Source organism: Sylvia atricapilla, chromosome Z (genome assembly GCF_009819655.1).
Source record: "Sylvia atricapilla isolate bSylAtr1 chromosome Z, bSylAtr1.pri, whole genome shotgun sequence".
Taxonomy (NCBI): domain Eukaryota; kingdom Metazoa; phylum Chordata; class Aves; order Passeriformes; family Sylviidae; genus Sylvia; species Sylvia atricapilla.
In genome coordinates, this window is record NC_089174.1 from 19,760,197 (window position 1) to 19,781,307 (window position 21,111).

General features: G+C 38.4%; 1 protein-coding gene across 1 annotated transcript in view; it reads left to right on the forward strand.

The window, feature by feature from the left end:
- The window catches only part of CAMK4 (calcium/calmodulin dependent protein kinase IV), a 147,171-nt gene that overhangs the window by 118,830 nt on the left and 7,230 nt on the right, over window positions 1–21,111 (forward strand). The window contains exons 6-8 of the mRNA XM_066339871.1: window positions 12,640–12,730; window positions 14,596–14,670; window positions 18,029–18,104. Of these exons, the coding sequence (XP_066195968.1) occupies window positions 12,640–12,730; window positions 14,596–14,670; window positions 18,029–18,104 (242 nt within the window). The remainder of the gene's footprint in view (window positions 1–12,639; window positions 12,731–14,595; window positions 14,671–18,028; window positions 18,105–21,111) is intronic.

Genomic DNA, 21,111 nt, shown 5'->3' on the forward strand with positions numbered 1-21,111 from the left:
TTTATCATTGAATGGATTTTTCTACCACACCAAATGACCAAAACCATCAGTACCCAACATGAAATGATGGCCCAACTAGTTGTTAAATCCTGTCAAAGACTAACTTCTCTTGCAGGAGTGGAATTTTCCACTATTTTTCCTGCCTATTTGAATTCCTTTTATTTGAATTGGATATTTCAGGAATCAGAGTCTGTTCAGATGGCCTTTGCTGAATTCAGCAGTCAAATCTCAATACATCCTCCAAAATATAAGCTTTTAACACCTTTATTTCAACTGATAGAAAAACCAAAGAGAAGTAAGGTTCCACTTAAAGCCTTAACAGTATTCACAGATGGTTCTAGTTGCTCTCATAAATCAGTAGTATTATGGAGACAGCCCTATTCTAGTGCCTGGTAAGCAATTGTATTCACAGATGAGAAGTGCCTTCAGATTGTTGAACTTGGTGCTGTTGTTAGAGCTTTTCAAAAATTTTCTGTTTCTTTTAATCTGGTTGCAGATTCAGCTTATGTTGCAGGAATCATGATGAGAGCTGAAGCATAAGTTTTGAAAGAGGTTGAAAATTCACAACCTTTTTATTGGTTGCAGCTCCTTGTCTTTTCCTTAGAAAATAGAACATCTCATTTTTTTTGGTATGCATATTTGATCACATACAGACCTTCCCAGATTTTAGCTGAAGGGAACAGGCAAGCTGACCTTTTAACAATGCCTGTACTGCAATCTGTTCTACCTGAAAAGATAGAACAGACTAAATTGAACCATCCTTGTTTTCAACAATATGCTGCCTCTTTGATTCAACACTTTGGCATTACTAAAGCCCAAGCTTCAGGAATTATTCTGTTTGTTGTCATTGCCTCATTCTTTTCCCTCTGTTGCAGGACTTATTAATCCCAGAGGGCTTCAGAGCCTTCTGTCAATCAGACTTTACCCATTTTTCTGAGTTTGGCCATATAGGATACATTCATTCCTTTATTGATACCTCTTCTGGTGCTCTTTTTGCATCAGCCCATTCAGGGAAAATGGCTAAAGATGTCTGTAGACACTTCACTTCTCTTTTGCAACTCTTGGTATACCATCTGAAGTAAAGACAGACTGGCCCACCTTATACTTCCCAACAGATACTCCTCATAGCCCAACAGGTCAACCTATCATTGACTCACGGCTCACAGCTCTTTCAAGTGTCTCTTAAGTTCAACAGGAAGAGGGGCGCTGGAGATATCACCTCTGCCAAGAGACTGCAGAAAGCCCTTTGTTTCCAACTTTTTGAATTGTTCTTCAATGGACTCCTTATCTTTCCCTGGGGTCCTTTGAGCCTCAAGAGATAGAGATCCTGGGCTCAGTGAAAATGGATCTTTGTATAATGTTTAATTATTCTGGGAAAAAGCAGTCTAACACTTAGTGGATGGATAAGAAATTTAATTAAAATAGGCTTATATGTATTAGGCCTATTATGTATTATGTATTGCTATGGTTATTCCTTGTATTTTACAGTGTGAAAATTTTGATAGACAAGTCACTTAAGTGTGTATTTTTGGTTGAACAGGAAGGGAGAGGTATGGGGAATGAAACAGCAAGTATAATGGAACTGATAAAGGAGCCTGGTATCTTAGGCCTGATCAAGCAGAAACCATGAGAGAGACACAGATAAAGGCTCTCTGGGGTAGAAGTGACCAAGAAACATGTTGTGAAACTTAGTAATGATTACCAAGTAACTGATGTCATGAAGAATGTATAACCAATGAGAAATCACTACCAAAAATAGAACCCTCTATAAGTGCCATGCAAGAAAAACCCTATATAAACATCTTGTGTGCTGAGTAAATTTGGCTTCTGATCGGAGCTCAGAATATTCCCATCTTTCAATCACCAATACCCATGATAGAGCATAATAGACTTCTTTTCTCATTTAAGCATAAATTTTATGTTGCAAAAATATGAAAGTTCAAAATAGTTGGCAGGTCTAGCCTGCAAGCCTCCTTGAGCAAGGAGATGCCTGAGGTATGGTGCTGCCGACAGAAAAAATATTTTGTTTTCCTTCCTGATTTCAGAATAGGAGAGTGCATGTGTCACACTTCTGTGAGGCTGGGATCAGTCCAAGTTTGCCACACCACACCTGTGGTTTAATGTAATGGCATCTGGAAGACTGAGGTTGGCTGTTATATTGCACAGGCTGAGGGCTCACATCTAGCAAATGAATAAGTAGAGACTCTTCCATGCTCTTTGATGGCTAGGCTGTTTAAAACTACATTTAGTAAAAAGTCTGTAACAAAAGTTGAAAAAAAAAAATTTTTTAATAGTATGTTTTTTGCAGCTTATATGTGTGGTCAATATTAGGTTTAACAAGTGATGCCAATGTAGGCCAAACTTAACCATTCAAAGAAAGCAGTATAATTAACACAAAACAACAGCTGTATGTTATTTATGCATAAAGGATAATTCAAATGCACGATTATAAATATCCCATAGATAAAATGATGCTTTAAAAATGCATAATTTGGAATGAGAGTTTCATGAATGGACAAGAGAAATTTCATTCTCCTTGGTTTATTAACCTGAAATCTCACCTATGAAACTGATTACAGTCTGACCTACCAAAACAGTCATTCACTGTCAGCAATGCCAGCTGTTTTTTTACAGATAATACCCATGCCATTAAATTGTGCCAACCGTTAAAAAAAAAAAAAAAAAAAAAAGGCCAGATTCAAATTGCCTTACAGGAACACCCTTTGTTGAGAAACAGGGTGTTGTTTTGATCAGTGCTAATTTACCCAGGACTTTTCTAAACATTTGAACAGTGTAGAAATTGAGTATTGGCACCCAGGAGCGATTCCTGACATGGCTTAATTTTGTAGTGTGCAGTACAGGCAGAACAGAATATGCTTGTTCAAGAGCACATAATAAAGACTGTAACTTACCCATTTAAGATCTACATTACTTTATGAAATATCCTTCTTAAAAAAAGGAGACAAATTAATCAAAATTAAATTTAGTGCTTTGATTAGAGTACAAAAAAATCATTTTCTTGCAAGAAAAATAAAATATGCTAGTACAGAATGAACAGATATGCTGATTGTAATAGAGCCCTGTTACAGGTATCCTAGAGCTATGGCTAGTGAATCCCTGTGGTCAGTGAAACCTAATGCTGCCAGAAATAGTTTTTCATTAGCTAAATGTCTCTCTGATGATGAAAGTTATTGGGACCTGAGCTAGCACCAGATATCATTGACAGCAGCTTTAGATCTATTCTAGACTGGTTTTCATTTGTATCTTTTCAATTTCCCAATGGCAAAACCAAAGGCATTACTGGCTTGCAAAAGCAGTATTTGCTTTTCAATAACTCACTCAGCATAGAGAATCTACTTAATTTTTAAATTTGCTAGAATTGCAGTGATCTTGCTGAATTTTGTGTCCTGTATAAGGATAGCAGTTTGATAAAAGCCTTTCTGTAGATTTATGACGTTGGCTAAAATTCCTCCCTGCTTCCTTTCAAATTTGCTGAAGTTACTTACTTTGTAAAGGTACATTAGTGTATTTACAAAGCTTTTGGTTTGGTTTTTTTTTTTTTTTTTTTAGGTTGGTCTTAAAATAACTCCGTCTCTAATGCAATTTAAATATTTTTCATGTCCTGAAGTTAATTAAAAACTCTTGCTTATTAGGGATTTGTTTCTTTGTTTGTTTATAATGTGATTGTGGTCAATAAAGTAAAAGATGGTGACGACAGTAGGTTTAACAAAGTGGTAGAATGTAATGTGATTGTGATGCTTTTTGTCTTCTGACCTCTGTACAAACCATAAAACCTCAGCACACTGTGAGGGTTTGTTGTAAGAGCTTTGCTAAGTGAAGTAGGTTGAGCAGAGAGGTTCTGTGAGTTGAACAAAACTGTAGAGGAAACGAGTGCTTATACCAAGGAGGAACTACACTGCTAGGTTTTGGCTTTTGCTTTAAGAAGGGTGGTGATTTTGGGGGAGTTTAGCTCTCCTGGGGTTTTTTTGCACCTCACAGAGGAGTGTACTATGCCTCAGCAGTACTGACAGATCAAGTCACACCTTTTCAGTAAGCTCTGTCCACTCCAATTTTTTGGCATTACCCTGCATCTATTACAAAGATTCTTTTGAATTTCACCATAAATTACTGAGTTTTCCCAAAACAAAATATATTTGTCACCTTTTCTGTACGCAATGGAAAATGTGCCAGTCTGTGTGGACACTGCAGTGGGAAGATTTCTTTGCTTGAGGGATCTAGGCAATTGCAGGAGGAGATGCATAATCTTTGTCTTCTGTACCCCAGACATGCAGAGCAAAAAACCCACCCCAAAACATTAACAAATTCTCCAAACAAAAAAAAATCCACAAAACCAGCCAACCAACAACAATAAAAACCAAAACAACAACAACAACAACAACAAAAGAAAATTAAGCGGAATGTTGTGTGAGCAACATGGTAAACATATGCTAATTCTTCTCTGAATTCAGATAGTCTGCAAGTGGGTGGCTGTTCTGGATGGATTTAAGAAAAAGCCACTATATCAAAGCTCTTCTAGCTACTCTGATGCTGTGGCCTACTTACAGTTAAGGAGGAGAATTTCATGTCACTGCAGACAGTTAGCTCTCTGCACAAAGCCCGCTCATTTGGGAATTGTGTGGGAATTGCATGTGTTACCATCTCCTACATATGTCAGATTGTACAGAAATTACTGTACGTGATTTTACTGTCACAACACCTAGTGTAGTGTCATCGCCCCTAAGGCTGCTTCATTCTCCTAAAAGCTGGAACATTCAAAAAGATAAAAATGCTTCCAAATGTAAAAAGAAACTAACTGTGGGGAATGCAGCTGAAACTTTATATAACCCAATTGCATAATTTAAAACCTCCTTTGTGATCTGTCTCGTAACTGTGAACATCATAGATCAGCAAAGAAAATAATGAGATTTAGATTTATTCAATTTAGATTTATTCAATATCAGATGCTGATGCATTTCTTCATTCTTTTTCATAATACACATTTATTATCTAAAATTATAAATCAAATTAGTTGTGTTAGTGCATACTTACACTAAGCACAAAGGCAAATATATTTTGTTCCACTAAAACAATGTTCAGTTAAATGAATTGGACTATTGGTTAATTGACATTTTATGAAAATACTTAGAAGTTGGTTTCTTAAGTGGCAAACATAATGGCATAATTGTATTTGCTAGAGAAACCAGTAAAAGCATGACAAGTACAAAGAATCAGATTTCTGAAAGATGTTTGGAGGAGCTTTCATTATTTGTGGCCTTTCTAAGTCACTGTTTCGTTGTCATCCAGACAATGAATTCCAAAACTTGCTGAAATAATACATCCACAAAATAAATTGATATTGGTTCTGTGGCTATAAAGTGGTCCTCTGCTCATTCAGTCCCAAAACCAATGTGACTACCAGAAAGGAATGGCATCAAAGGGGAGATAAGGATGTGCATATAACTATAACTTCATCTCACACACTTTTATTACTGAAGCCTTGTTCATGCCTGTGGAGCTGGGTCCTGACATTACCATTGATGGTGGTCTTTTATTTAGTTTCTTTTTTTTTTAAAGCTCTTTAAGCAGGAATTCTAACATATACTTCTGCAAGACCTCTTAAAACAGTCCCTGTATATTCAAAATAATTTCTGTGCTTGTGTTCCACTTTGTACAAAAAAAATTTAACTCTTAGTAATGTTTTTACCATATAAACAACAGACAAATGCATTTTCCATAATCAACGCAAATAAAACAATCCAATTTCCAAAGCCAAAGCATATAGGATTTCAGGTCCTGTTCTTCATTTAAAGTTATGTGTTGCCTAAGGGATAAATGGAAGCACAGGAACAGGCTGTCATATTACTATATATATTTTAAATAAAATCAGACAAATTTGAAATAGAGGCATTTTACATGGATTTCAGTGGTGACAGCACCATTTCAAAAACAAATTATGTGTTCTCATTTCCCTTTGCACTTTTCACTCTGACATCTGTGTAGCTTATATGCCTCAAAAGTTTCAAAAATGTGGAAACAGATGCAGAAGAACTGCCTAGGATAAGCCTACAGTAGCTCCACGTCACAAACCATATCCTCTTATTAATCTGTAACTTCTGTGCAGTTGTTGGACCTGTGAAGTGCAAATTGGTTAATGCATGTGTGAGACTGTAACTTTGCAGAAGTGCTCACTAACTATAACATTTTAGATATCTCTCAATTCCCCCAAGCAGCATGTGTCTTGTTTTCCAAAGTCTACACCAACTTGGAATGTAGGATTCTAGGTACATTTTCAGTGATGCATTTTGAAAGTTTCTCTGTACTCTGTAAGATCTCTGTTGAATTATGATTTTAGACACCACTTAGATGGAGACTGGCTTTCCCATTCTACTTGTATAAGATAAACTCACTCACCTTTCTAGGACTAGAAAACGGGGATTTATTTTTTTTTCAATGTCCTTCTGGTTTATGTAAAGTTTATTTAAACTTCCTCTTAACTGATGGGAAATCTGTATCAATTAACCATGCCTATTTAAACAGTATATGGCTGTAATCAAACCAAATTACTGTGCAGTAGCTTTCATTATGCAATGACCCTCTTTTGTGCAGATTTTGTGAGGGCTACAGACAGAGCTTAATTACAAGTCTAGACATTCCTGAAAAGGGAGCAAAAACCTCCCTGTTTTCAACTTCATATGCATGTAATGACTGCACTTATGGCAGATGTCCAGTGCTGGCTTTGGTTCAAAACCCTGCAGTCCTGGTTTTGTAAAAAAATTCAGCACTAAAATCCTAAATATATTCTATCAAGCAATGAAACTGGTGGAATTTTCCTTTTGAAAACATGGCTGAATGTGGTAGTCATGATCATGGCTGTCACATTATCAGCATCCTGGACAGAAATTGCTATAATGGAACCACTGCACCAGCCCATCAGACAACAGACTCCTCCCCACTGCTCATGCACATAGGAATCTGCCATCATCAGTCCTTGAATGAAGGTCACTGCTCAGGAAGAGCCCATCCTGGAGTTAAACACAGACACATGCAAAAGCAGAGAACAGGTCAAGGTTTTCATGCCTGGGTTTGAATAACACCAGGAATTCAAAGGCTGAAGCCAGGAAGGCCAAGGCAGAAAATGAGGATTTACCTAGGATGAGACAAGTGTAGCAAACTCAGTCATCCTCATAAGAAGAGCTACAAGAGCTAAAAGATGTCTAGAAGAAGGAAGCACTGTTTCTGGGTTGGTGTTGGTGTTTTTCTGCTAGTTGCCATTAAATGTTCAGTTATACCCAGAGGTCTGGCACATTTAATAGCAGTGATTAAACTGTAGAAGATGAGCCTAGAATAAGAAAAATTAACTAAAAATTAGCTTCAGAGTGTATGCAAATTTAGTTATTTTTTAAATTGTTTTCTCCCAGTGACCTGCATATTACAATCTTTAAAGAGCAAGCTTTTTAAACCTAAAATAGATTTAACGGATAACATTCTCTTCTGATGGAGGCTGGGCAGCAAAGCAGATACATGTAGTACTCACGTCAAGAGGAAGAAGTAAGGAGTTAATTCACTCCCCACAAAATTTGAAGCCAATAATGAAGAAAAGAATATGGGGCACCTGAGGAATAACAAGGCATGGAGGTCACCAGCAAGGCAGGATTTTGTTCAAATCAAGCCATGCCAAATTAGTCTGACTTTTTCTCAAGCACAGTAAGAGAAATTGTTAGTAGGGGAGAAGAAGAAAGTATTGTATTTACCTGACATAAGTAAAGCTTTCAGTACTTGATTCATCTGACAGTTTTACAATAAATTAGCAAAATATATTCAAAGTTATGTGATTTTAAGCTGGTTAGACACTGATTGTCTCTACTGAGAAAATGTGCTTCAGTGTACCTGAAGATCAAAGTAGGGGTTCAGGAGAAGCCTTGCCTGGCCTGCTTTTTTAGTGCATTTTGTTGGTAATATGATGGAATAGAAGACCCACTTTCAAAAATTCTGGACACCATAAAATTGGAGAAAGCTACAAGTATGTTGCAGAGTAGGATTAGGAATAAAATAACTTTGCTAAAAGAAAAAAACAAAATCCTTTTTGTACAGTCAAGGACAGTGGGAAAAGAAAGGGAAAGTACTTGAAGGTTACACTGGATCAAAAGGTAGAGAGAAGTGTTGGGAGAAAAAGGCAAATACATCTTTTAATACATTCTGTAAACTTCTTTATTCTATAAAGTTTGTCAGGTCACAACTACTTTAATGCATTTTTTGCATTTTCAACGCATTAGTGCAAGTTGACACTTTCTTATAGGAGAAAACAAGAATGACCAAAAGTCTAGAAAAGACTGACCAAACAAAAGTCCTGCAGTCTTCGAGAGAAGAATGATTGTGTACATGTTAAGAAGTATACAAAAGGCTCTTGCAGAAAAAGGAGATAATCTACTTTTTGTGTCTTCCATATGTAGGAAACAAAGCAATGGGCTTCATCTGCTCTTGTCAAAATCCAGATGAGTTGCAGGGAAGTACTTTGTAACAGTCAGGAAAGCACAGCCCTGTAATAAATTGCTTGGGGAAATTGTTGAGTCTCTAATAGCAGAGGTGTGCAAGAATAAATTGAACAAACTGTTGTAGGTGTAATTGATGCTGCCAAGAAGCATAGAGAGGAATGGATGATTCAGGCTCCTTACAGCCCTACTTTTCTACAGTTCTATGAAATGGGCACCATAAATAAAATTAAGGTATAGGGCCAGACTTTTAAGCAGTTTACATTTGTCCTTTTGTCATAAAATCTTTCAAGTTAGATAGGTACCTGAATTATTAAACAACAAAACAAAGAACAAAAGAAACTTTTGTGTGGCAAAGTGAGAGCTTTTTGGGAAAAAAATGCTTAGATGGAAAGGAGAAAAAAAGAAAAGAAGTCTTTCTGTTGCAATCATAGTTAAAGTCATGGAAATTTTTCAGTCATGAATTCCAGTTGTGTACCCCAGGAGTAAAGATCAAGATGAAGACTGCCTTCATTTTAAGGAAGTCCTGCAGAGAAGGGCCTAGTGTCATTAGTCAGACCTCAAAGTTTATCAAAGAATAATAAGACTATGCTACTCAATTTTGCTATAAGACTTTCCTCTCAGATTACCTGAGAGGTCTTTGTGGGTTTTTATTGGCTGGTATTCTCTACTGAAAATCTGAAGAATGTGAAAAACTGAATATTTTAGCTACAGTGAGAGTACCACATCATGATCACATCTTAATGTGCATGCTATGTTAAACTATTCTGCAGTGCACTTATTAACTCTACATCCAGCCAAAGAAATGAAGTATTTTCCAAGTCTTATCCATATCTTTTATGTGGGAAAAGTAATGTAATTCAATAATGCCTGAGTTCATAAAGCAAGCTCTGGCATGGTACCTGGGCCCAGATTCTCTCATTTTATCACATAACTTAGTAATTAAGAGACATAGCACGTGAGTACTAGAGCACAGACTGCCCATCTTAAAATAGAACTGCACAATGGCCAAGTCTGTACTACAAACTGGGAAAGTCTTTGAAGTTATGCAAAGGAACATAACTTATTAAAATTGTTATATGAGAAATAAAGCAAGAGCAATCAAAATATAGCACATATAAATTGAGATGTGTTATACAAAGTAGATTATGCTAATTTAACTAAACCTCTTTCTAAGCCAAGATATTTTAGCTGAGAATACCATTCATATTTATACAAGACCAAGTAGTAGTCCTGTCAATGCCAGGAGCTTTAATGCTACATGGGAGCAGAGCTATTGGGACAGATGAGAATTTGGAAACAGGTCGGTGCCAGTGTATCTACTAAATAAGAGAGCCATGCTGAAAATGAGTATTACAAGGGAGTTGTGGAGCAGGAAACTCTCTCAGTGACAGGTAGCTCAGGCTGGAGAACAGGAGGTGACTGCATCTGCTAGAGACATTTATTAACCATGCTGTTTGGACTCAGATACCTTTTACAGATGTCCAGCCAGCGCTCTGTCCTCTTAGGGGATCTATGAGCCTAGCTGGTACTTCCATGAAGAATGGGGTATCCATACCCATAAAACCACTGGGGTTTTTTGTTGGGTTGGTTTTGGAGTATTTATAATCCATGTTGCCCTTCTGTCTGCTACTTCACAACAAAACTATTGACTCTATTGGCAAAACTCAAAAAACTTGACTTATTATGAAAGATATAAGCTGCCAACAGTAGGTCTGTTAAACCCAGGACCTGGTAGCATGAGGCATCCCTGGCCATGTGCATGACTTGTCTCAGCCCAAATAGGAATTCAAGCAGGAGAAACAATGGATATGAGAGGAAAGAACAGAAAAGACTGATTTTAGGGTGTGACCATGTCAGGACCTCTGTGGGCTGCAGAGAGATGTCAGAGAAGTTACTATGTCTGGGCAAGAATTCAGAATTAAATACTAGGAAGATAAGAGGAGGTGTGGTGAAGAGGGAGTAGGTGCAGGTGTTGTGATGAGCCACCTGAGAGAGCGAGAAGATTGTTGCAGTGACAATCTTTGAAAGGCATGGCTTAAGTTATTGAGGCAGTTATTTCATTTGTTGAGCACCCCCATGTGTGAGTTTTATGCAAATAGTGGGCTGGACAGAGAAGAGAAACTTTCCTGTTTGGGGTTTTGTGAGTTTGTAACAAGAAACCTCAGTTCACACTCCAAGTTCAATAATAATTGGTTAAAAAGTCACTCAGTCATGAGGCACAAGCATGGTTAGCAGATGTTCTCAGTTATGGTTCTTGCTGTGTCTGAGAAGGAGCTCCACAAGCCAGTCTCATTTTATGACTTAAAAGGGAGGAAAAGTTGAACTCTGAAGTTTTTCCCAAAATTCCCTCCCACAAAAATGTGTTTCTGGAAAGAAAATAAAATTTCTGTTTTCAGCCTCACAGCATGAAATGTTTTTAAGATTATGGGCAGGTGTTAAAAAGGACCTGCTAAAAGACTGCAAACTTGGCTGGAACATTTGTTGGCACAAGTATGGTCAAGGATTTTTTGTGCAGATGAATTGGAAGTGTCTGTTTTCTATTGAGTGATTGTGAAATGTCTGATCCTTCTCACTCGTACAGAGGCAGCTAAACTGATTTGCAGCACATGAACACAGATCAGTTCAGACATCTTTTTCTGTCCACCCCAGTGTGATGGCTTTTAGTCCACTCCCTCCCTGTGTGCCACTATTACCTCTGCATGTCAAATGCATCACTACTATGCTGTGGGAGCATCTTTGCTATAGTTATGTCTGGCATGATGAAGGTGTATTTTTATGCGAGGTGGACATGATTGTTTGCAGCTATGCAGATGTGGCTGCATTAAGTGATGTAGCAGTGTACAATCCATCAGTTTCCACATGCTGTTGACTGTTTTTTTACCTTGGATAATTGATTCGTTGTCTCACTGTAGAAAACAGCTGGAACAAACACTTAGATTTCACTGTGAAGAGGCAAGAGTTCTTTTGCTGATCTCTAAAAACCACATCATGACAAGTCCTGTGACTTAAGGATTGCAGAGAAAGTCAATAAAGAACACTTATTGCACTGCAAGAAAAACACATGTGAAAAGCACACAGTGTCACTAAAACAATGCCCAAGGACAGAGCAGTGTATTCCTCCTTAATGTTATTTAATCACTGGCAATTAATAGGAAACTAAATTCCAGTGAGATGCACAGTCAAGAATTCACCTCAGATGATAACTCAAATGGACATTATAGCTGTCTTGTCTAGCTGAATATTCAACCATTTGTCATTTCCTGCATAAGTAGGCATAGAGACTGGATTTTTTGGGAGTGAGAACACAGCCGAGAGAGATGCTACTAAAATGTAGAACATGAGACTTTTGAATAAGATAATGTGATTCTCCCCTTAAGCATTTCTCTTCTAAGACTTCTGAGTTTTGTGTGGATATTTTATCAATAAGAAATATAGAATTTCCCTTGCTTGTTTATCCTTTTTTGCCTATCAGTATATTGTATATCTTTTTTTTTTTATTTCTGTCCATAACAGAGTAAATGGCATGCGTATGTTTTAGAAATTTTTCTTTCCATTAGTGCAAAGCAGGAATTCAATGGTGAGTACATACTGCATGTACTTTGGGAAGACAGATGGATTTTTGGGACTTTGTAATTGAGTGGTTTAAAAATTTGTAAGAAGTTTGCACCAAGAAACTCCAACCATTTTTTTCAGTTGGCCCAGGACACTTACTGCATCCTTTCTACTCAAATACGCCTATTTAATTGTTTAACACGTTAGGCGACCATTTTCCTATCTCTCAGAATGGTATAATGTGCAGAAACAACCTTTCTCTGAGCAAGACTTTGGCATCTCATCATCTATTAGATTGCTTCTTAGGAACTACTGCTGTATTAAAATTCAAGGATACTTTCTGAGCTGTTTTTGTTCCCAAATGAATATGATGTTATCTTTGCCTTACCAAGTTTTATTTTCCTATTCAGATTACAGTATAAATCCAAAGATCCTACACTGAGCAAGTTTGCAGAAAAAAGAACTGCTGAAATTTAGTAAAGTAACACTGTGTCATACACAGAGCAAATATTAATTTGCTGCTATAGAGAATTAGAAAGACGTCGACTCATGCTTGGCCATTCTCACGTACATACTTTGACTTTCTCTTTTTTAGTATCTGCATGCAAATGGGATTGTGCATCGAGACTTGAAGCCAGAAAATCTACTCTATGCAACACCAGCACCGGATGCACCATTAAAAATTGGTGAGCAGCATTAAATGTGTGCTTCTGTGATGTGTCTGCATCAGTAATATTGCTAACTGATGTTTGGAGTATATGCAACTCACAATCACCCTATTTGAAGCCAGTACTGAATGAACAGCATGTTACTTCAGCAGCACAGCTGTACATGATGGTTTCAAAACCAATGCAAAACTAGATGCTTACTTAGAGAATTTATAGCCAAAATCATGCAGAAATTAAAGCACTGGGAACAAGAAGGATCATGAGAACTGCATAAAGTTCTCTGCACCACTTCTATTGCCCCTTTTTTTCTGTTAAACTAGTACCTTAAGAGGAAAGGTACATTGGTGTGAAAATAAAAATGTGCAGATAAGTGGTAGAAAGCACTGAGTAAGGCTGGCTTCTGTTTTTAGGGCAGATTTGAGAGACATGGAGAGATCCTTGGAAAGAGCACAGGGACATTCTCTGAGGCATGGTCAGCACTATAGAGGGGGTGAGGAGGGACAAGGCTCTCCTGATCAGGAATGTGTTGTGACAGTTCTGTTGGAGATGGCAGACACTTCGAAAGGGTATGACCTTCAAAAATTTTGGACATGCCTAGTTTTTGCTTGAGAAACAAGAATCATGTGTGCAACCCTTCTTTGTTTGAAAATATCACCTGGTGCTCCATTAGGAGTCTGTGTTGCTACGTTTATCAGGCTGGTATTCATCACGGGTTTCTGGAGCCAAATTTCCATGAACTGGCCTCAAGCAATTTTGTCTAAATTTCTAGGAATGTCTTGGTTCTCAGGGTGATGGTATCATAATTTATATCTCATCCTGTTTCTTATTTTTCCTGGAAAGGCTCTAAACTTGATAATTTAATGCAGCACCAGTGGCTCTGGTTTGGCATCCAGAGTGTTTAGGGCTTAGGAAGCATTTCCTAAATGCCATGATTCTTCATCTTTCTGGTAAGGTTATTGCCTTGCTTAAATTGAAATCGAGTTTACAATGAGTGGCTGTGTTTATAAAAGTAAACTATTTCTAATTAGATAAATGATAATGCAAGAAGGATAGCCATTTAGGAACAAGTGACCTATTTTTATCCTGATCTTGAGCCACAACATTCCCTTTCATATTTGGCCTAACAAAACAAAATCAAGTACTTTTATTTTGCACTTTTAAGGCAAAGGTGATTTTCATCGCCTAAACTGGAATTTTAATAAGCTCAGTTTATTCTCAGTATATTTATATATACATATATATATATATATATAAAAAATATATATTGTCCTAACTCTAAAAAAAGAGTTGTGAACATTTCCATTTTTATGACTTTTGTAAAGGAGTCATGCAATTATAGCGAATATTTTCATGAAGGCCCTTGCTCTGTGAATAGTAATTCAGGGTAGAAACATTGGAGAAAGGATGATCAGTACTTCTTCTGTCACTATCTTTATGCCCCTAGAAGCCTTCTATCAAAATAGTGCTGGGATTTTGTTCTTGCAGAGACTACATATGCTGACCTTTGCCTAAAAAGGCAACTAAAAATAGTAATGATAATTTTACTGAATTACTCAAAGAGTGGAAACTGAATATATACATAAAATATATTTCTGGATCTCTGATTGTATGTCCTTTGGCCTCCCACTGTACTGACTTTCTGCAGTTTTCAGAATAAAATACAAGCTACATTTCTGTAAAGCATGAGCCAGGAATACGCATTTGTACAGCAAATTTTGCTTCCAGATTGCAGCATGGGTAGATTAATGAAATCAATTATTACCTCTGGAAATACCAATACCATTCATTTAACATATAAATGTCTATTTAATTGCTTATATAGCATAAACCCCTACATTAGTACAGGGAGCAAGAACACTAATATTCTCAAACCATCTTAACAGCTGACTTTGGACTTTCCAAGATTGTGGAAGATCATGTGACCATGAAGACTGTTTGTGGAACTCCAGGGTACTGTGGTATGTTGTTTTGTTACTTACATTTGCTTTTAAAACTGTAGAGTCAAAGGAAAGAGGACACTGGAGAAGACCATGAGATCACTGTTAACCTCATGGAACAGCTGATAATGCAATTCAGGTGACATTGCTATTATCCATGACCGTGTATGACATTGCCTGCAAAGCACACACACCTGTCAAGTCTATTTTAGAGCAGTCCAGTCCAGTTAGTTTCATAAAACTGTATTTCACATATTAACTATTAATGTTAATGTTCTGGTTGTCTTCTCTTGTGACAGTTATACTACCAATGCCACACATCCATAGTTGGTGCTTAGCCCTTTTTTATGCCCATCTTCATATATTATGAAAATAGGATAGAGCTTATTCCCATAGAAGGGCCTCAGAGTTATGTTAAAGATTGGGGCTGAATATTTCTGGAGAGAAGGGAAGAAAGGGGCTTTATGCCTATAGTCATGTGCCTATAGCAATTCTTGATTTACAACTCAAGCTAACTGACTGTGCAGAAGTACTGGTGCCCAGAAAATATTCAAGCATTACCTTCCAGAATTGGAGGAAACCCAGGAGAAATACTGTTTAAATTCCAAATTAAACTATGAATAATTGATGGTTCCAGGCTGCCAGCTCTCACATCCTGCCCACCCATCTATCAGCAGCTTCTCCTGAAAGGACACAGCAACAGAAAAACATACTGGAGTCTGAATACTTTGGCATCAGGACTTGGCAATCTACAATCCTTGGGATGTGCAGATTGATGCAGAGGACTGAAGGCAAGATGGTCACAGAGAACTTAGTTTGCTGCAATGTTGTGCTTTCAGTGAACTTAACAGGAAGAGCATAAGTGATTTCTGAGATTAGTTAAAAAAAATCAAGCCCATGCAAAGCAGTGATTCATGATCAGTCTGTTACATGCAACATCTAAACTAACAGCAATGTGTTGGACAAATCCATTCACCAAAAGCAAACTGGAAATCTTAAAATATACTAAAAGTCCTTGTGTTCATGGTTGTGCAAATATAATGTGGGAAGGGGAAGAGATTGCATTGATGCTCATAGGTACAGCCAACCCATTGTGCTCCAGAAATGTGGCAGCCATCCCATGTGCATCACAGATCCAGTGGGACAGGGGTCCTCAAACTATGCCTGTCAAGATGGGCAGACATTGATTCCTCTTTACTGTTGCAGAGCTGGAGTCCCCCAAAACTGTCTTTCTGTCTGCTCCTCACTGTAGCAGAAGCAACTGCCTTAAATGGTCTGACTTTCCTTCCAAGTAAAACAGAATATCAAAAATAAAGCCTAAATGAAGTGCCAAGTAAATAGACTCATAAAACCATTAAGGTTGGAAAAGACTTCCAAGATTGTTAAGTCCAACCTTTGACTGAACACCACCATGCTCATTGAACCATGTCACTAAGGGCCATGTCCAATTGTTTCTTGAACACCAGGGATGTTGACTCCACCATCTCCCTAGGCAGCCTGTTCCAATGCTTAATCATCTTTTCTGTGAGAAAATCCTTCCTAATGTCCAGCCTGAACCTCCCCTAGTGAAGCCTGAGCCATTTGCTCTTGACCTATCATTGTTACATGGGAGAGGAAGTCAACCCTCACCCCACTACAACTCCATCCAGGTAATTGCAGAGACTCCCTGAGCCTCCTTTACTCCAGGCTGAACACTCACACCTCCTTCAGCTGCTCCTCTTTACCAGTTTCATTGCCCTTCTCTGGACATGCTCTAGCTCCTCAAGGTCCTCCTGGTTGTAAATGGCCCCAAACTGGACACAATATTTCAGGTGTGACCTCACCAGTGCCCAGCACAGGGCGGGGGATGATCATTGCCCCACTGTTGCTGACACAAGCCAGGTGCCCTTGGCCTTCTTGCCCACCTGGGCACAGCTGGCTCATGTTCAGCCACTACCAAACAGCACACCCAGGTCCTTTTCTGCAGAGCAGTTTTCCAGCCACTCTGTCCCCAACCTGTATCACTGCAGGGGGTTATTGTGGCCCAAGGCAGGACTGACACTCAAGTCTCATTAAACTTTATCCCATCGGCCTTGTGTCACGGATCCAGCCTGTCCACACCACTCTATAGAGCTTTCCTAGTCCCCACCTGACTTGGTGTCATCTGCAAACTGACTGAGAGTGCCCTTGATCCCCTCTTCCAGACCAGGATAAAGATGTGAAACAGGACTGGTCCCAACACTGAGCCCTGGGACACACCACTGGTGCCCAGCCACCAGCTGGATGTAACTCCATTCATCACCACTCCCAGGGTCCAGATGTCCTGACAGTTTTTCATCCAGTGACACCACAACTGTCCACACCATAAGCAGCCAGTTTTTCCAGGAGAATGCCATGAGAGACAGTGCCAAAGATTTTAATAGAATCCCCACAGACAACATCCACAGCCTTCCTCCTATACGCCATGTGGGTCACCTGCTCATGAAACGAGATCAGGTGGGCCAGGCAGGACATGCAATTCCTGAACCCCTGCTGGCTGTGCCTGGTCCCCTGTATTGTCCTGTATGTGCCATGTGATCACATTCAAGATGATCTCCATGATCTTCCCTGGCACTGAGGTCTGGCTCACAGGCCTGTACTTCCCTGCATTCATTTTCCTGCCCTTCTTGTGGAGGGACATCACATTAGCCAAACTCCAAATCATCTGGGACCTTCCCAGTTAGATAGAACTGACAATCAGTGATGCAGAGCAGCTTGGCAAGCTCCTTTGCCAGCTCCCTCAGCACCCTTGGATGAATCCCACCTGGTCCCATGGACTTGTGAGTGTCTAAGTGCCTCAGCAGGTCACTGCCTCCCTTCTCCTGGATTGCACAGGGTCTGTTCTGTTCTCTGTCCCTGTCTACTATCTCAGAGGCTGGTTCTCTGAGGATAAAAAGGCCTTTCTGTTGAGGACTGAGGCAAAGAGGGCATTAAGTACCTCAGCTTTTCCTCATCCCTGGTTCCAGTGTTTGCCTCTGCATCCAAAAAAGGATGGAGCTTTGTACTGGTCCCATTTCTGTTGATGATGTATTTATAAAAACACTAAGTAAAATACTGAAGTTAAAGCATCACCTTCTTGGTCACATCGTAGCTGCAGTGCAGCTGTAGATTTCTGTAGTTCCTTTCACAAATGTAAAGAACAATTTGAAACCAAAGTACACATCTCATTCTATTCTGGCACTGCTTAGTCATGACTTTTCTTAGTTTATATTAAGTGAAGGGAATCATCTGCCTAATTAAGGGCTTAAATGGGCAGTCCTAACTTTGTATAAAAGACATGACTATGCATGGACTTTAATTGATTTTCTGTTATTTCTTCACTCAACTTTTGTGTTACTGACAAGTGTTTTGTCCTCTGCAGCACCAGAGATACTACGGGGATGTGCCTATGGCCCTGAGGTGGACATGTGGTCCCTGGGGATTATCACCTACATCCTGTAAGTGCAGACAGTGCCACAGAGAGCTTCACTTTTTAGCACCCACAGGATTTCATGACACTATGACCTTGCCATTGGAAAAGACAAAATCCTGAACTTCAGTTATTATATTCCTAAGCTTACTGAATTAAGTCAAATCCTAGAGGAGCGTGGCAAAACACTCAGTTTAATTATTTGATAAATATGACACTTCTTCCTGCACAGCAGCAAGATCTGTGCAGAATCATGATATAAATGTGAACGAGTATAGACCAAAAGTTCCAAACACTTGTGTTTAAATAGGTATGTGTGTCTAAGTCTTGTTGTGTCTGGTCATTATTCAATTGGTAAGAATTATAAGAATTATAATTATAAGAATTACTTGATTGTATTGATTGAATCTTTCAGAGGAAGATTATTGAGAAGGGAAAATGGCATATGATGTATTGACTCTCTTCTTTATGGGAGAATAATTATGCAACTTAATTTGGACAATGACAGTGCTAAGGTGGCTTGTGTAGTTATATACAATACTTCTAGGATGTCTTTTATGTGAAGAAAATGAGATTTTACACACATGCCTTAAAGATACAGAGGATTTTATATGTGTGGGCCATTATCCCTCCCCTACCACTTGCTATGTCCAGCAAGTACAATGTGCAGTAACACAATTATTTTCCTCTTTTGCAAAGAAAGGATATTATTCTCTAGAGTTTTTACCAAAAGTCTATGTAAGGATATATAAACACTCTAATGGTAATGTCACAAAACATTCACCTTTTGTTCTGCACATAAGTTTCAAATAGTTCACAGGTCTCCTCTTGGGTACCTGTAAATAATAGGCTACAATCTTTCTATTTGCCATTTTGTTACTTGCTGCTTTTTAAATGTGTGTATCTTTGTGTCAAGGTCTGGTTTAAGATCCAGACCTTGTGTTGAAGATCGCATCTCAGATACTGTCTGCCAAGTGCTCATTTCTTGTAATTTCTAAGGTTTCTACTCATGACAGAGAGATGTGAATTTTGCCAGCAAGGCTGTCCCTAAGACTGGGGAGGTGACTTTTGTTGGCCCTTTACAAAGCCACTTAGTTTAAATTATGGCCTTTCCTTGTTACTCAAGTTTTAATGAAGTTGTTGCACTTCAACCTAAGAGACTTTTTAAAGCAAAACTTGTTTTCAAGTGTAAGCAAGCTCCAACCGAAACCAAACAATTCCTATCTGAATATCTGGAGTGTCATTTTCTGTGTGCAGCCTCTCAAAACCTTCCAGCTGTTCAGGGGATGCTCCCAAGCCACACTAAACCTCTGCAAGTTTTTAAATACAAATGTGTGTGTAACTGTCCTGAATGGGGCTACATGACTATAGATGCTCTTCTATTCTTCCTTCTTCTAATCCTGTCCTACTCCCACCTCAAAATCCAATTTGATCTACAGGAACAAGACAAGCAAAAATTCACCTGTCTCTTCCATTTTGCAGTAGCAGTACTCCACATTTAAAACTCTTCTATTATGTGTAATGCTTTGTGGATCAATATGTCTGATGGATTAGAAACTGAGACCAGAAAGGTACATGTAAAATTATTAAGTCATTAATCCTGCAGTCCAGAGGACAACGTTGTATGTCTCAGTCTAATAGTTTGGTAAAGGAAGCCCACTTATACAGAGTCAGAAAAAACCAAAACATTCTTATATGTCCCCCCAAAATGGAGTGGATGTAAGAATTAACAACCATATTACAGGGGATCTGCATAAAACTCTATCTTGCTAATAATCAAAGAGGACTTACCATTTGATTAAGAAAACCTTTGACACGTAATTCTGACAGAACAGTTTTTCCTGAGACAAATTATATTAAGACCTATTCGTGATAACTGTCGTAGTTGGAGGGAAGCCACATGTATAGTTATAAAAGTCAAGGGGAGCAGTCCTTTTGTATTACTAAAGCAGCTTAGAAATCCTTCCGGATGTCTGAGATGCACAGTGGTCAACAAACACAAAGACTTAGCCTGTAGTTGAAGCTGCATGGATTTAATTAAAGATGTTATTTTACTAAGTTACTTAAAAGGACACAAAACACCATCTGGTCATTTTTAGTAGTTTTTAAGCTGTTTGCATTGATTTTCCTTTATTTGTAGGTAACTGATTAAAAATTAATCACAATAATAAAATGTTATTTCAAAATAAAATTAAATCAAGAGCACCCACAGTAGTCTTCCACTGTTTTAATTAATCTAATTTGAAATCTCTAGATTTCCTCATTTTGGCATATAGCAAAAAAAAAAAAAAAAAAAAAAAAAAAAAAAAAAAAAAAAAAAAAAAAAAAACAACCAAACAAAAAAACCAAAAACAAACAAACAAAAAACCCCACTGTCTGCTGAAATGTATTTTTAAGTAGAAGAATATTTGTTGTAATTGTTAATAGGAAAACAATAGGTGATAATAGTAAATTACAGTGAAAACAGAGATTTCACTTTGGAGGATTCCAGCAGAGTCACAGCAAGGCTTAAGCAGGTTCTTACTGTCATCAGTTACCTGAATCCAAAAGGCAGTTTGGGCTGAGCCAGTGAGGGGCTGTGCTCAGGCGTGTTCCATGGGGACAGCAGGGACCTGTTACAAGCCTAGAAATGGTGACAGGAGAGGCAGCAAACGAGAGAGGGAGCAGCAGAGGGGCTCTGGCTGGCCACCACCTACTGAAGCACGAGATTTGGAGGCTGGATCCTTGTGTTTTAATACATCTCTTCACACTTGGGAAAATAATATGTAGAATGTGCTTGCAATGAGGTGTTTCTCCTCTTCAGCATGTGGAATGTGATGCATCTGTTCCACCCACAGCTATGCACCACTCCCAAAACCACGCTTCCTCCATGAACTTCCACCTCCCTTTTCAGAACAGTAAGCACACTGTTTAAAAATACAAAAACAAGTTAAAATGTAAGGCTTTTTCTAGATTTGTTGCCATCTTGATCTGTATGATCTGCTGTTGTTTTCGTCGCATAATCTTACTGCTTGTTGCATTTTCTGGAGACAGAC